General features: G+C 46.1%; 1 protein-coding gene across 4 annotated transcripts in view; it reads right to left on the reverse strand.

Annotated features, from left to right (window-relative positions):
* The window catches only part of DENND1A (DENN domain containing 1A), a 144,879-nt gene that overhangs the window by 66,933 nt on the left and 62,141 nt on the right, over nucleotides 1-15,805 (reverse strand). For all 4 annotated transcript variants that reach the window (XM_050319891.1, XM_050319888.1, XM_050319889.1 and 1 more), the window contains exons 6-11: nucleotides 15,577-15,646; nucleotides 15,000-15,080; nucleotides 13,680-13,733; nucleotides 10,120-10,230; nucleotides 5,556-5,656; nucleotides 31-76 (exon numbers count right to left, since the gene is read on the reverse strand). In XM_050319891.1, the coding sequence (XP_050175848.1) occupies nucleotides 31-76; nucleotides 5,556-5,656; nucleotides 10,120-10,230; nucleotides 13,680-13,733; nucleotides 15,000-15,080; nucleotides 15,577-15,646 (463 nt within the window). The remainder of the gene's footprint in view (nucleotides 1-30; nucleotides 77-5,555; nucleotides 5,657-10,119; nucleotides 10,231-13,679; nucleotides 13,734-14,999; nucleotides 15,081-15,576; nucleotides 15,647-15,805) is intronic.

A 15,805-nucleotide genomic window follows, 5' to 3' on the forward strand; every position in this document is an offset into this window, starting at 1 on the left:
ATAGTTTCAGAAACAGTGAGAGAGACTTACCTCCATCAGACTTAAGTGTATCCCAATGAGGTAGGGCATGGGGGCACTGCAGAGAGAAAAAAAACTGGCTTTACATTCCCTCAACACTGAAATCACACAATGACTTACAAATTAGCTACAGGAAAACACTGTGATACTGGACTAGATTTTGCTTAAAAATTAATATATACATATATGTATAAACAAACCCCATGAGATCAAAATGTTATTCCTGATTTGAAAAACTGTTTTTACTGTGCAATATCCTCTCAGTCCTGTAAGACCTTAATTTTTCTTGGCAGCAGAATTTCCAAGTGCCTAAGTTCAGGCAGGTACCTAAGGACAGCTACTAAAGAGATCTCTAATAGTGGAGTCTTCTGTTAAATAAAACAAACAAAACATATTCCAATTTTAAAAACATACCCAGAGTTTTCCAAGAGCATTCTTTCAAAAAAAGCATCCTGCTGTAGTGTCAAGTGGCTAATTTAGTGCATGTGTATCACCTGGTACTACAAGTTCTGAATTCTTTGAATGAGTCCAGACAGTATAAATCTTGATATGTTTACATTTATAAAAGAAAACACAAAAATCACTTTAGAAGATTCTGCTAAGCTGCAGAGTTGCCAGGACAGGACCCTGATACCAACACCCCCTCAGGACACACCACTGAAACACCCCTAGGAGGCCTCAGCCCAATTTCAGCCCAGCACAGGCGAGGCCTTCGTAGTGAGCAGAACGGACAGTTTAAGGGAGATGGATGTGCCCAGTGTCCCTCGGCCGGTGCCAGCACTGCAGCTGTGTCTCTGCACACAGGTTTCCAACATTAACTCCAGGGCAGCCCCACCCAGAGCAGGGCCGGTGCAGGGGAGCCATCAGGGAGGTGCCAGAGCTGCTAATTGCAAATATGGCACATCCTGCCTGCGAAACAGCAACACAGACAGACACAACTTCTAAAATAGAGCCTCCCTTCGCTTTGGATGCAGAAGCTCAAAGAGCTCATTTTCAATTTCAGATGAAAAAATGAGAGAAATGTCACTGTACTGCCTTGGATTAAAATATCTCCCATATTGCTGCTCTAAGCTGGTGCCTACTGCTCAGTAAGAGCAGTACAGTGCTGAAAAAACCCCTGAGACACCAGAGCAGCAAAATCCCTGCTCCTCCTTTTCCTGAAAAACACCTTAAAATATATATTTACTGATAAGCATATTAATATTTATGTTGTTTATTTACACACCCCCTCAAACTGCCACTCTGTTGGATGCTCTACCGGGGTGGAAGCAGCCTCTGCATCAGAAATTCTGATATGAGACATTCTATATTCTTTTTTTCTTTTTGAAGACATTAAACCCACGTAACTTCCAGACCCCCTTCCCAGTTCACTGGGGAACACTGAAACACATCCCTGCAGGAACTGCAGCCCCTTGTGACAGAGCCCAGAGGGGCACAAACCAGCCCTGAACCTTCTGCTCGCTCGGGAGTGCCGCAGGTGAGGACACAGCACTCAGCCAAGCGCTGGGCAGGCACTGCCACCCCCCAGCAGGGCACTGCTGGGCACTCCGCGTGCTTGGCTCGAGCAAACACCGACTCCTCGTTTCCAGGGGCCACAGCCCAGGAGGGAGAATTGCCCGGAATCTTCCAGCCAGGGAGGAGCTCCGGGTTGGGCTGCCCCGCGTGCCGGGGGCGCTGCCGCCGCCGCTCCTCCCGCGCACCCACCCCAATGTGGTTCCAATTAGAGACCCGCAGGGACTCGGCAGCTCCAATCCCCAAAACGCAGAGTCGGAACCTCGGCAGGAAGTGGAAAGCCTGCAAATGTCTCGTGTAGTGGGGGCTTGGCAGCTGTAATGAGAGGAAGCAGGAGCAGTGCAGCATTCCAGCACACCGGCCGTTCAGTCTGTCACCAGCACAGCAAAGGCTGAGCCCGGGCAAGGCCCTCAGCTGCAGCACACCCACGTGCCAACCCTCCAGTTTATCAACAAAAGAACAAGAAGAATGTCTAAACCTTAAAACTGCACACCTCCAGTAAGATTTTAATGAGTTACAGACAAGATCTGGCTTAAAATACGTGGATCAGCTTTGGATGCGAATTTTGGAGTGACAGACATTACATGTAAAAGCAATACAGCACATAAAACAACTACAGGGACTGCAAAAATAACCCCAATAAAATATAATCTGGTAAAGAGCACAGATATTTCCAATAAAATCTGCCAGAGAGATTCTATTCTTCTGTCATCCCTCATCAATCTGACTGAAAAAGGAAACACACCTGGAAGTAAATGCTGAAGGTTCATGTCAGGCTTCATAAATTGCTTTTATCACCATTTCTCTTCACTGTGAGTTAATCATGTGCCATTATTTAAATACTCTGTTACCATCCTGTGCAGGGGAACGTGGTGTGTGTCCCCCTTCCCCACTCAGGGCACACTGCAACAGCTCCTCCTCGCTGAGATTCATGTCCTGAGACAGGAAACACTCACACAGCTTTTAATATTTTATCAGGTTCGATGGTGCTTCCAAGACTTTCAAGGGAAGTTCAGCGAGACACATCCCTCGTCTAAGGGAGAACCACCCGGCACAACCTTTAATCCTCGGGGAGCCCTGGCAGATTAAAGGCTGCCCTTCGGGCCAGGCCTGCCCCGCTGCCCGACACTTCATCAGTCCTGGGCCTTCTCACAGCCACAGCTCCTAATGACTCGAGTTGTTTGCTGGCAGCCAACAGCCATTAAGTGCCAAATGAAGAAGTATCAGTTTCTGCCCCGTCTCTGCTGCTCAAACAAAGTGCCTGCAGAGCCCTTCAGAACAAAGAGAGGGTCGTTGCTGCTCCGAGCTGCTGCTTCCCCAGGCAATCAGCCTTATTTACAGTCACATGAGTTATGGAGGTAAATATCCAATCATTGCAGTGGCACTGCCTAGGCATGAATATGGATTTTGGGGACATAATGGCTGTGGAGTGCCCATTTATTACAGCTGCATTTTTACAATTTCTTTAATTCGTTTCCTTAGGCAAACGAGAGACCTCTTAATTATGCTCCCAAGAGGTGGGCAACTGCTAATTGGAAGAGAAGCAGGTGAAATAGAGGGACATCTCTTCCTAAGTGAAAAAGCCCAGCCTTAAAAAATACTGCACTTTGCCAGGAAAAGTAAGTAAAAGCCCAGGGATCTCTAAAAGGTTCCTATTTACAGCTACAGAGGGGTTGCACCATTTTGCTTCTTTGTTCCAGGAAAATGGGTGAGACCCCATTTACTAAGTTCATGTGTTGATGTACAAACACTGACCTAAGGGGTGGCTCTCTCCCACCAGTGGTACCTCCCTCTCCAGGGCAGTCTCCTGATTTCTCCTTGGATCCCTCACTGGAATTCAGAATCCAGCAGAAGGGTTTGTTCAGCAGCTGGGCCAGGGTGCTCTCAGAGCACAGTAACGTTGCCTGCTAAGCAGCCTGGGACAGAAAAAGCTGTTTAATTCCCCCTACAAAATGTACTGTTGCTTCTGGTGACAGAGCTCTGGGACTCAGGGAACACTCAGCTGTGTCACAGCAAAGATGGGCTTTTCTCACAGGCTCATTTTAAACACAGGCACCCAGAGCAGAAAGGGAGAAAACAGACACAGTGGGAGTGGGTTTGTGGCACATGAAAAACAAACTGGAAAAAGTGCTGAGGACAATCGATAGACTGTGTCTGTCACATCACAAAGTGTTTAAATTCCCAGTGAAAGAGATGGACAAGATCCACCACATTTCAGGAGCTGTATGTGCCTGGCTCCTGATGCTTGGTGGCAGCACCTCACTGAGCAGGACTCGTGGCACCTGCTTTAAACACAAACACACACAAACCAAGCACCCCAAAGCAAGCACCGGCACTGCAGCTGTGCTTCAGATGCTCCCTCTGCTCTGCAGTTGAAGGAACAAGCAATTGTGCATGAAGGTGTGGAATCTAATGACAGCATCACCACCAATTTCCAGTCTCCTCCCCCCAGAACCTTTCCCCGGGCTGAAAACATATCAAAGAACGGTGCCTGACTAAAAAATAAAATGAAGGACAGCCCTCTTCCTCTTGCTTCCCCTCCCACCCCTGTCCTCAGCTCATCTGCATGACAGGGATCAGAGAAGTGAAGTCATTGCAGACCCCGGGATGCTGCAGCACCACCACTGAGTCAGCGGCCCCAGCGCACAGCGAGGGTATTTTGGAGCATTTTGGAGCATTCTGGAGACAGAACCTTCTGGCACTTCCCGTTCTGAGGGTGGGGACGTCAGGCAGCAATGCAGGGGAACAGAAATATTGAGCTTAAGAAAATCCTTTCAAGGGGCAAATGGGAAGCAGAAGGCAAATAAACACAGGTGGAATATACTTTTTTCCAAGACTTTCAAAGATCACGAGTGACACAGTCTATCCACCCTTCTGTGAGTCTCAAAAGAGCAGAAGATTCAAAAGCATCACAGCACAGTCAGTAAAAGGGCACAGCCAACTGAATCAACATGATACTCTGTACTCATAAGAACTGAAGAATTCTCATTGCTTTAAATTTTGTTCCCACCTCGGCTCTCTAAAATTCTTATGTCATATTTGCAAAGGAAATAACCAGGCAATAATTAAAATTAAATTAAACTCTTCTATTTTAAAGAATCTCAGGTCATTTCCCTTAAGAGGCAGACACCAGAGAGCAGAAATATTGCCTTAAAGCAGAGAGCAGGGAGCTGATTGCTCAGTCCTCCCAGGCAAAAATGACATCTGCAAGTTCACATGCCTACAAAATAGAAATATATTTATGGCACATAAATTGTTGCTGAATTGACTTGTTCAAACAATGACAGAGTGTGTAGCTACCTGTCCACTGAAGTTCCTGGCTGGGTAAGGAGCTGTATTTGTGAGTGTGCAGTCACAGCCTGCCCCAGTCACTCCTGCTGGAATCCCACTCTTCCAGCCCCCTCCGTCCTGGCCATGAAACAACCCATTCACAGGGCCCACTGATTTGTGGCTCTCCCTGCTCCAGGTTTGCTCTCTGCCCCTTTGCACAGGTCTGTGTCCCCAGGTGGATGGATAACCAGCCTCCCAAGCCAAAGCCTCTGTGGGGAGTTGAGCTCCTCGAGGAAGCCTTGAGGTCTCCCCTGAATAAGGTAAATATCGTGTTCTAAACACACAATCATAAGGAAAGATCAGCACAGGAAAACAGGGGGGTTTCATAGGGTTTTTTTAACAGTTTTTTTCCCCATCCTCAACAGAAGATCAGAAAAGCAAGAAAATGAGAAAAATGTATCCTGCTGGAGTCTTAGTGCAAACTGGAATATTTGACACAGACATGCTGAAAACAGAATTTAATGACACAATATCTGAGTGGCAGCATTCCACAGTAACCACTCCTCCTATTAGACTATTTCAACACAGAAATATTTGTAGTTACTGGGTTGGTGCCTCCTTAATACACTGTATTTTCAGAGTGACAGTTGCATCATAAGAGCACTTAGGACCAGCACACAGAAACATGAACACTCCTGTGAATCTCAGGGATATATTCACATATCTATAACACACAGACACAAATATGGCCTTACCAACAGTAGTCCAGCAGATGTGGGGGCAGAACAGGGATGTAAACGTGCTGCCAGAACATCGGGTAGAGCATGGCTGCAGAGCCATGGATGCAGGCAGTTAACTGAAAAACACCATCAAAACTGCATCAGAAACAGGCCAGGCTCCAGGCCTCACATGGCAAAGTTAGAAACAAGACAGTAAACAATCCATTCTGCTTTCCTATCAACATGTTTCATCAGAAAATCCAGCACTGTTGTTAAGAACAAGGGTCTCGGGGTGAAGCACGACGGGTTTATGGTGCTCCTCATCCAACTGACTCTGTGAGCAGCTGAGGACATGATTCACTCAACAAACAAAACCTGCAAAGAACACCCAGCACTCTGGAAAGCAACAGAAACATGGAAATGAAAACACAAAGGGAACCAAAGGAATAGCAGAGGCAAATCCCCAATCCTGGAAATTACCATCCATTAGAAACCATAAAAATGCACTGAAATTATAACACAAACTGAAAAAAAAAATCACACTAAACTCAGTGATTAAATCTAGATTATCTAAAAGGAGTTTTTCCCTAATGGCTCTTCACCTAATCATTTGATCCATTGAATTTCTCAGTTATATTGTTAAAAACACATGCAGAAGAGTTTTGATGTGGGCAACTACTGAAGGAGCAAAGGCAAGTGCCAGTGAAGCCATGGGGAGAATCCTCACAGAGGAAATTACTGCTCTCAACCCTATTTCAAATGATGATTATTAATTTGGATGAGAAGATAAGCAGGATATTTGTCACACTCACTAAGGATATTAAAATGAGAAGGTGGTAACGCTCAGCAAGGAAATTCAGCAAAAGCTGTAGACAAAATACTGCAAGGAGAGGATCTGAGCAGCAGGAGACCCAGCATGGAAAGCCTGTGTGGGCAGGGAGGGAGGGAGAACCTGCTCACAGGCACCGAGGACACAACGTCCAAGGGACTGAGGTCCCCGTGGTGGCCTGAAGGTGTCTGAGATGAACCCAAGCAAAGACACATCATGGCATTAATCCTAATCCAGTCAGATGTGGAGCAACCTCTCAGAAAGAACAGATGACCCTCATTACTATGAATTTCCACTGAGACAGAGCAGTGAATTGCAGAGCTCTCAAAGGGAGCCCATGGCTGGTGAGGGAAGTGGTGGATGAGCCAATCCAGGACCTTCAGACCCCATGTCAGGGGCAGTTTGGGTTCTGTTCTCTGCCAGAGCCTTCAGTGCAGCCTCTGTCAGCAACAGAACCTGGCTGTCCCCAAAGTGCAGGGCATGGGCAGGAAGGTGGGACACGGGCCTCTGTTTTATGTGTTACCTGAACAACACAGCCAGTTTTTTACTCTCCTATGATGCAAAAATTTCTTCAGTACTTGGAAGAATTCAACATACTTCAATTTCATCTACATTTTTGAAGAGTCTTAAGATTGGAGCAGGGATTTCTTCTGCAAAGATCATATTTACTCTTCCCCAGTAGCCTCTGTTTATGCATTCACAAGTTCTAGTCCTCATTGTGCCAGGTTTCAAGTTTTTTCATAAAAATGTAGCTCAAAGAGCTGTAGTTTCTTCAAGGGAGAATGTTATCACACCTGACTTTCCACTCCAAAGAGGAATTTCTGAAAAGGAAGTGTCATAACAAAAGAGCTCCAAGGCATCCCAGTGCTGATAACAAGTTTCCAGAGTGAGAACATGCAGGAATTTAAACGAGGTTTGAACCACCATCCTAAGGAAACCATGCCTTTGGGAGCAGACAGGGCACAGCAAGTACCTGCTGAGTCCCTCTCAAAACAAGTTCTGTATTTGCAGGTGCACCTTATTTAGGGGGCCATATGGGATGCAAACAGTAGGATGTTGGGACAGCCTCAGCTCTGACCTGGGAAGGGCTCAGAATCTGCTGGACACCTCAGCTGGTCAGAGCCTGCCATCCAGGGAGCAGGGACTCCACAGTGAGGCAGCCTGGGAAATGCCCAAGTGCCACAACCATGGGAATGCGGCCTCTGGAATCAGATTAGTTCCACTGCCTCGCTCGGCGCAGCTGCTGGAGGGGGAAGGGGGTCCCTGTGGGAGGGAGACACCACTCACTGGGCACTTCTTGCAGTTCCCAGGAACAACAGAGCATCCCTGGGAGCCTTTGCTTTGCACTCCCAAAATAGCAGGGAAATGGGGCAAAGAAATCCCCCTCAGTGTGAGGAGCCAGACAGGACCAGCACTGAAATGGCCAAGCCTAAGCCCATAATGGGACACGACCTGGTGCTGCCCTGCTCCCAAACACTGAACACCCCCTGGGGTGGCAGGGCTGCAGGTTCTGATGGAAAAGGGAATTCGGGATGCAAGGAGAGCTCCAGCCTCATTTTGCAGCAGCGTGCTCCCACCAGCAGGTGGGCTGCTGCCAAGCACTGGAGGTTGATGCATTTTGGTTCATGTCTGGCTATTCTTGAGGACTTAGATCACAGAATACGTAAGGGAATTTAACAGCAAGAATTGTTTTAACACTTGGAGAAATTATTTGCATTTCCTTTTGTAGGAAAACAGAATAAAATCCAAGAAAACACCAATAATTCTTCTATAGGTTCAGTACATGATTTATGAAATAGCTGATTAACACAGCCTCATTCTAAATCTCATTGAACTTAAGCATGTAAGGGTATTGGAAATCAAAATCTGAATTTGAGATGATGTATTGTAGCACAGAATTCACCCCACCATAAAAGGCTTTCCACCCAGGATGGTTTAATTCTCCCTCTCTTACCTGACACTCAGTTCAAGCCCTAAGTACAAAGCGTGTCTCCCAAAGTTCCAACAAATGAACTGCAAACAGGTCCCTTCCACTTCCTTGCTGGAGAACTGAGAACTCCAAACAAAGGAGGCCCCCCAGCCCCACCCACCCTGCAGCACTGGAGGATTCTGGGTTTGGTTCCTTTCCAGTTCCAAGGTCTTGGCTTCCGCTGAGCACAGTTTGAAATAAAAGAATGCAGCTTGTTCCTACTGCTGGAAGCCGCCGAGCAGGAATCGCTGGCTGCGGCCCAGCCTTCAAACCTGTCTAACACTGTCACTCCAGGCTGGGAGCAGCTGAGATACAAAGTTGTAAGCTAAGAACACACAGTATGAATACCCCTCCCTCCCCAGAACCAGACATGCTTTTATCTTGGACAGAAGCAAAAGGAAGAGGAATAGCAGAAAAACAGGGAAAAAAACCCCAGCCCCACTTGTGAACTGGCTCATTAAGGAAGGCAAAGTGACAGGTAAGTAATTCCTCTTCCCAGGCTCTGTCACAAAGGGAGAGATTAAACCAACCAACCACACAATCTCTGAAATGCTTTGGGCAGCCCTTCTCTTCTTCCCTCCTCTCTGATCATGTACTGTTCTCTTCACTCTGCAGGTTGCTGAAATAAACACTTCTCCTTCATTTTATTCCATTACCTGGATGGATTTTCCTTATTTCAGTAGGAAGGACACAGAACACTTGGTAGATATAGAAGTTAAGGTTTTGCAAGTTTTCCATGGTATTAAACTTCATAATACCTACGTGCTTTCAGTTAAATGTGGGGTTGATTGTAAACATTATTAATAACTATAATTAGGTCCCAGAGGTTATTCTGATTCTCCCCCTTTGGCCTACCCTTCAAAATGATCCTGCAGTAGTTATCCTGGGCTTAGGTATGAGGCCTTACTCTCTCTCAGTTCTCTGCCCTGTGCTGGCAGACCACCCTACGTGGGTTTGTGGACACCATCTCAGCCTTCTCGAGCATTTGCAATTCCATGGAGCAGTTTTAATCTCAAACACAGGGTCAGAGCCTGGTTAATGCCACACGACATGGAAATGGCAGCTCTGCTTTAGCCAGGACCACTCAAGTGCTCAGTCCACGGCACTGGAAAGCAAAATTGGTTAAACCATCTTCGTCACTCACAAAGGGAAGCAGTCAATAGCCATTTACAGAGCAAACACAACGACCATGGAGCATTTGCTTTTATAAGGAAAATCACAATCTTATTGACTGCTAAACCTTGAAATGCAGAGCTCAAAACTTTGAACTGAGCAGGCCTGTGCTCGTTTTGATCTCCAGCCACTTTTAGAAGAGAGTACTCCAGAATATTCAGCAGCTTTCATCTCTCAGACACTTGATGGAGCCTAAGTAGCATTAAGACTAAACCTTATCAAACACAACTGCAAAACTGTGGATTGTCAATGTACTTCAGCCCACTCCTCTGGTCCCTCTGCAGAAGGTCACTGCAACATCCATCTGACAGTGTCATTTATCTATTTTTTTTTCCTGTCAAGTAAATTACGAAAAAAGGACTTCACTAAGGCATAAGCCTTTGTACATCCATGTACCAAACAACCCCAAAAATTCCTGTGTCCAAAAAATCCCTCCTCATTTGAACATCAGAGGCCAAGAGAAATTCTGTAAAATCCTCACATAAAGGCACAGAACTGAGCTGAGGTTGCATGAGTGAGACTGAAAGGGGGACCTGGAGATAACCAGATCCAATACATGACTGTAAAAAAAAAAAAAAAACAACTCAGAAATACTGTGACTAGCAGAAAGTCTTGTGCATTTTACTCACAGTGCTCAGCTTGCTGCAGCAGATGAGGATGCGGCGCTCGTACAGCATGCTGGCGTAGAGGTGCAGCATGTTGTTCACATCCACTGCCACAAAGTACTCCGTCAGGTTCCTCTGGGAAGAGAGAAGAAGAATTTGTCATTCACCATAGTGCAAAACCAAGTGTCCTTAACAAAAATAACCCAGAAACCCAAAAGGCAAACAGAGCTCATTCTTCTGTTGTGCTGCAGTTTCACCTTCCGCTGTCACTTCATGCCCACAGCATCCCCTCACCCTCGCTGTGCTGCAGGGCAGGGACTAAACCCCTCAGCTGTCCTCCAGCAAACAGAATGGGATCCTGAGATCTTCACTATCAAACCCAGCCAGCCACCACAGAGCAACTGGATCCCAGCCTCCTGATCTGGTTCTGCTCTCCTGGAACGAGGGGCTTCCCAGGGCAAAGGAAGGAAAACAGGATTTGAGTGTGGAGCGGGTATTTTCACTTCTTAAAACATAGAAATTAAAGAAAAGGGGTGTTGTGGAGGAAAAGGTAATGCACCCAGAAATGCTGAATTAGGGAATTTGTTTCCAAATGGCTTCTTACAGACATGAAAGGGTTGCTATATGATAAAGACAGCCTTATACAAAAAGCACATGTGAGAGCAAAATTAGATTAGTCATGAATTCAAGTGCAATCTTAATCATCCTTAAATAAAAAAGTGCAGAAAAGCAAAAAGCAAATATGATTTAGAAACTTAAAGAAGCTCAACAAAGCCTATTAGCACTTTTGACAGATCCAAGATACTTGGCTTGAGAAGTCTGCCAAGATGCTTCATACTGTGCAAAAATATGTTCCCCAGCTTGCCATCCAAACACAAAGAACTGAAGGAAAATTAAGCATTGTATTTGGGAGACTTTGGGACCAGGATGTAGGGAGATAAAAACTGGGTTCATTATGGTTGGCTTCAAACATGTAAAATAAAACAATCACTCAGGTCTTTGTTACAGCAAAGCTGGAGCCACAGACAGGTACAGTCAAAGGAGGAAAAAAAAGCCAACACATTTTGCCAAAAACCTATTAAACTATCATGTACTTTTTCTGTATTTCTCATCCCATCTGTGCTGATTAACATGATATTTTTGTCTAAACATAAGCTGTCTTCTCTACGGCTCCTCTTCCCCCTCTCACCCAGCCTTCCCCGACGCCAAAACACAGCGCGTGACGACACAGCTCCTGCGCGTTCTGGGAATTCAAACAATTTTTAAGGAGCCCTGAACTTTTGCTGCCACCCAAATCAGGGGCACGGCAGAGGGAGTACACAGTCCCTGCATCCTGCCTGGGGAGAATCTCTGCTCCACATGGATGTGTCTGTGAGGCAACGGCACCCACTGTGAGAGCAAAATAGACGTGGGACTTGACTTGCACTTGCTCTCCCATCGAGTGTATTGTGGTGAAATGACACACAAATGTACCTTCAGATGGAAAGATCTGGGAGGTTTTAGTCTTGTCTGCTCTCAGAGATTTGCCAGGGACACCTGGGAAGCATGTGGGCTGCATGGAAATGTATTGGTACTGAGGAGGCTCACGTGTTCCCTCGGAGCCGTATTTATGAGAAAGCTGTCAGCTCTGAAGCTGAAATTGGGCCTTACACTTGTATTTTGAAAGACATGTCTCCTAAGTGACAAAACCATGAATGAGTTAAATAAATACAAATGAAAGCGTTCCAATTTGCAGGATAATGGTTGGGTAGTTTGTTTCCGAGGACTCAAACCGTTCTTGGGGCAGTAAAAAGTGGGGTTTTCAGAACAGATACAGGAACAGGTATCCCCACTTCTCAAAATTCACCAGGAGTGCTACAAAACTCCTTCATGCTCCTTTGGAAGTCCATTCCCAGATCAATCATCCACTTGATCATTTGCTATCTAATATCAATAAATGCACACTGAGTTTTGAGATTAAAAATCACAGACTTCTCTTCCACCATCACCTAATGAGGAAAAGGGACTCAGTGATACAAAAATACTCCAGAGTGTGATCACCAAGAAAATGTCACCATTTCAGCCTGCTGATGTATCTGATACTTCTGGAACACAACAGCTACTCCCAGGAAATTGAGTCTTGCACTGCATTTCCTGCAGCGACCCCGATCCGTTTCTGCAGCCACAATGCATTTACACGTCCCTCACATTAAACTCATTAAACACAGGGATCTGACACAAAGTCAGATAATTCAAGAGGCTTGTTAACATTCCAAACAGAGCTCTGTGCAGCTCTCCATTCATCATCACATCCAACTTCAAAGTTTGGCACTACAAAAACTTTTGCTAAATATGGGGTTCAAAATGCAATTACTGATAAGATATGTAGAATTTTGAATAAATCAGGTCCATTGATTAAAATACATGAAGACTTACGCTCCTTTAATGTCCTTGTATTATCATGTTTTAATTCCACATGAAAGTGGCATTAACACCCAGATAAAAACCTCCTAAGAAATGATACAATATTCATTAGAAAAATATAAACAAGCAAAATGCCTGAGAAACAGCAGAGAGTCAACTGCAGCTCCAGTTAGACCAGTGCACTTGATTTGTAGGATTTTGCTTTCTTACAGTGGCCCCAGCCCTTTGATTTGGGGAGTGCTCACAGGTTTGTCACCTCAGTGCAATGTTCCTCCCTGCTCCCAGAGGGGCCCTGGCTGTCCCCAGAGCCTGCCCAGCCCACCCCTGGCAGGGACAGCAGGGGCAGCACCAGGCACCTCCAAGGCCATCAGTGATGCTGTGAATTAGGACAGGATTTGATAGCTGGTTTAGATTCAGGAACTGACTCTTGAATTACACCCAGTGTATCATATTTGTACAAAAATAAAGCATTTCAGAAGAAAGAGCTCATCTATTAAATTCACTGACAGGATACGTGTCAGTATGAAGAGTCTGCAACACAGAAAAGCCATCAGCAGTGTTTTGAAACAGAAACAAAAAGCCCCAAATGCTATCTGCTATACAAATCATCCCCAAATGAGATGAAATGTCTTGATGATGCCTTCTCTTCCTTTCATGCCTCAGCTGAGGTATATGATGCTCAGACCGGCCACAAAACGCTCCAGGAGGAAAAGTGAGATGTCAGACAGAGGAATTTGGCTGAGACACAGAGGGAGACGTTACAGAGAGCTGAAGGGGAGCAAATGCCAGCACTGTCTCCCCCCAGCCCCTTCACCTGCTGGGGAGCCCAGCCCTGCTGGAACACCCCAGACCTCAAGAGGCTGAAAAGCCTCCAAAGCAGTGGCTCTGAAGAGAGCAGGTGTGTGTGGCGTTTTCAGAAGCCAAACAGGTTGTTTTCCCTGGTCATCCTTTCCAAGGGCTCTCAGTGCAGGATTAGCAGATCTGCTGTTTCTACCCATTTCAATCTGGCCATCAGTACTTTGTCCTTCATGCAATTCAGCTTTTAATCACACATGCAGAGCTCCTAAAGCTCAGTGTTTCACAGAATACAATCCATGACTACCAAACAGTAACATTTGTTATCTATGTTGGTGTGACATTAAACAGAAGCAGGAAAGTGCAGGATTTTCTCAAATACTCACATTTTCAGGTATACTGGGAAGCTCTCTGGTGTCAGGCACAGTAAAGTAAGAGTGCTACAAAAACAGTAAATATTGATTATTGCAATTGGGTGCCTCATGATCAGTGTATAACCTGAAACAGCAAGTGGGTCCAGCAGCCACACTGAATACAGACACTACAAACACAACTGCTGCTTCTGATGTGTCACTGGTTTGGTCTGGTTGCAAAGGTGCAATGCAGGAACAGCACACAGAGCTGCATCACGTGGGGGAACCTCATCCTGACCCCCAAATAGGCTCAGAAACAGCCAAAATAAAATGCAGGAACACAGCACAGCTCACAGTCCCTGGGCTGCTTTTTTATATCCTTTCTTGCTTCACTGCCCATGAAATGTCTGAGACAAGGAGAGATCAACAGCATTCCCTGGAACCACTGGTATGAAAAAACTGGAATACACCAACTGATCCTGGCCCTGGGAGATGGCTCATTGTCTCTCCTCCTCTGAGCAGAAGTGCTGCTCTTGGGAGGGAGCCCTGAGGGGACAGGGACACGTCCAGGGCCAGCTGGGGACCAGCAGGGCCACACAAGTGCTCGCTGTGCAGGTGAGGGGAGCAGGGGGAGCTCCTGCTGCCAGACAGGCCTGTGGAAGCAGGAGCAGAGGAGATGGGAGGGGGGAGGGTCCGTGGGAACCCCCCCAGGCAGTGGCTGCTGTAGAACTTCACTGTGCCTCACACACAAGGTGTGCTGCACAATGGAGTCTGGAGACAAAAACCCCAACAGAATAAACGCAAAGTGCAATCCCATCAACAAAATCCCCAATCTGTTCTGCTGGTGTGCTTTGCTCGATTTTCTCACAAGACATAAAAATGAAATGAATTCTTTCTCATATGAGTTTTTTTCAGGGAGGGGGGAAGAGGAGAAGGAAGTAGTCAGTGTGATAAACAATGAATAGTGCAAAGGCTGCTGTGACTGGCATGGGACTGTTTCCTCCCCAGCCCTGTCCCCTTGCAGGACCCAGGAGCTGTGCAGGACTGTGGGCAATAAATGTCCCAGTGCTGCTCCGTGACCTCCCCCAGGTCACAGGAGATGGGGAGACATCTCCATGGGGAACACACACAACCTTCCTCCAATTAAAGAGCTGCCTTTCGAAGACATTTGATGTCAGGGAAAGGGAAACAGAGGGCCCCAAATGTGAAAAGGGAATTTCACAGCTCTGTGTCCTCCCAGGGAAACAACATCTGTGTACAAGCTCCAGGACGGAGAATTGCTGTTGACATTCCCCTGTTATGAGATGGAATGAATATGAAGTACCTCAGTTTCCATCTCCCCCCTTCACTTACCACTCCAAGATGAACAGAGGTTCCTGGCTCAGGGATGGTGAGTTTATGAAATGTTTCTAGGAGCTCACTCCTTTGACTATCCTGAAATAAAGAGAAAAATAAAAAGGAATACTCAGCAGGCATTGGTGTGACCAGATTAACTCTGGGGCAGAAGGGCCAGATGATGTCAGCTGGGTAAACCTGGCATGAGTGAGGTTAGTTCTACACCTACTGCACACCACAGTAAATGTGGATCAGCCTCCTGCCAGAATTTGGGAATTGCAGGGTGTGCTGAGCACAGGGCAGGTGGTCAGTGGGCCTGCCCAGCACGGGGGCAGCAGGAACCCAGGGACTTGTGCTGGATCCACAGCCACACTCCTGGACTTCATCTTTTCCCAAAAATATAACTTAAATGCATATTTATTTTTCAGAGGCACTTCCCAAGCTGAATATGACCTTCTATATCACTGCATCATAGGGATTAATAATTCACATGGTCATCTCTGACAGAAGCACCTCTTCAAACAGCTTGTTTCATCCTCTCACCCCCATCTGATATTGGGCAGGGAAAAGGAGGGTCAGTATTTCAGAAAAATACCTGTCCTTTTGCTGAATAATCTGCCAAGACATTGAGCAGCTTATAAAAGACTTCAAACCACGGGAGGTAACTGGAAAAAAGAGAAAAAGGAAAAGCATACATTTAACTTGCTACATCTCAGTTAATAAATCCAGGATCACCAGCCCTTATGCTACAGAGCATCCTAACATGATGCTGCATAATTATCTGTTAGGAAAGCCACAGCAGACTTCCACTGGGAGGAGAACTC

The sequence above is a fragment of the Myiozetetes cayanensis genome, unplaced genomic scaffold (genome assembly GCF_022539395.1).
Source record: "Myiozetetes cayanensis isolate MyiCay16 unplaced genomic scaffold, myiCay2020 scf23, whole genome shotgun sequence".
NCBI lineage: Eukaryota > Metazoa > Chordata > Aves > Passeriformes > Tyrannidae > Myiozetetes > Myiozetetes cayanensis.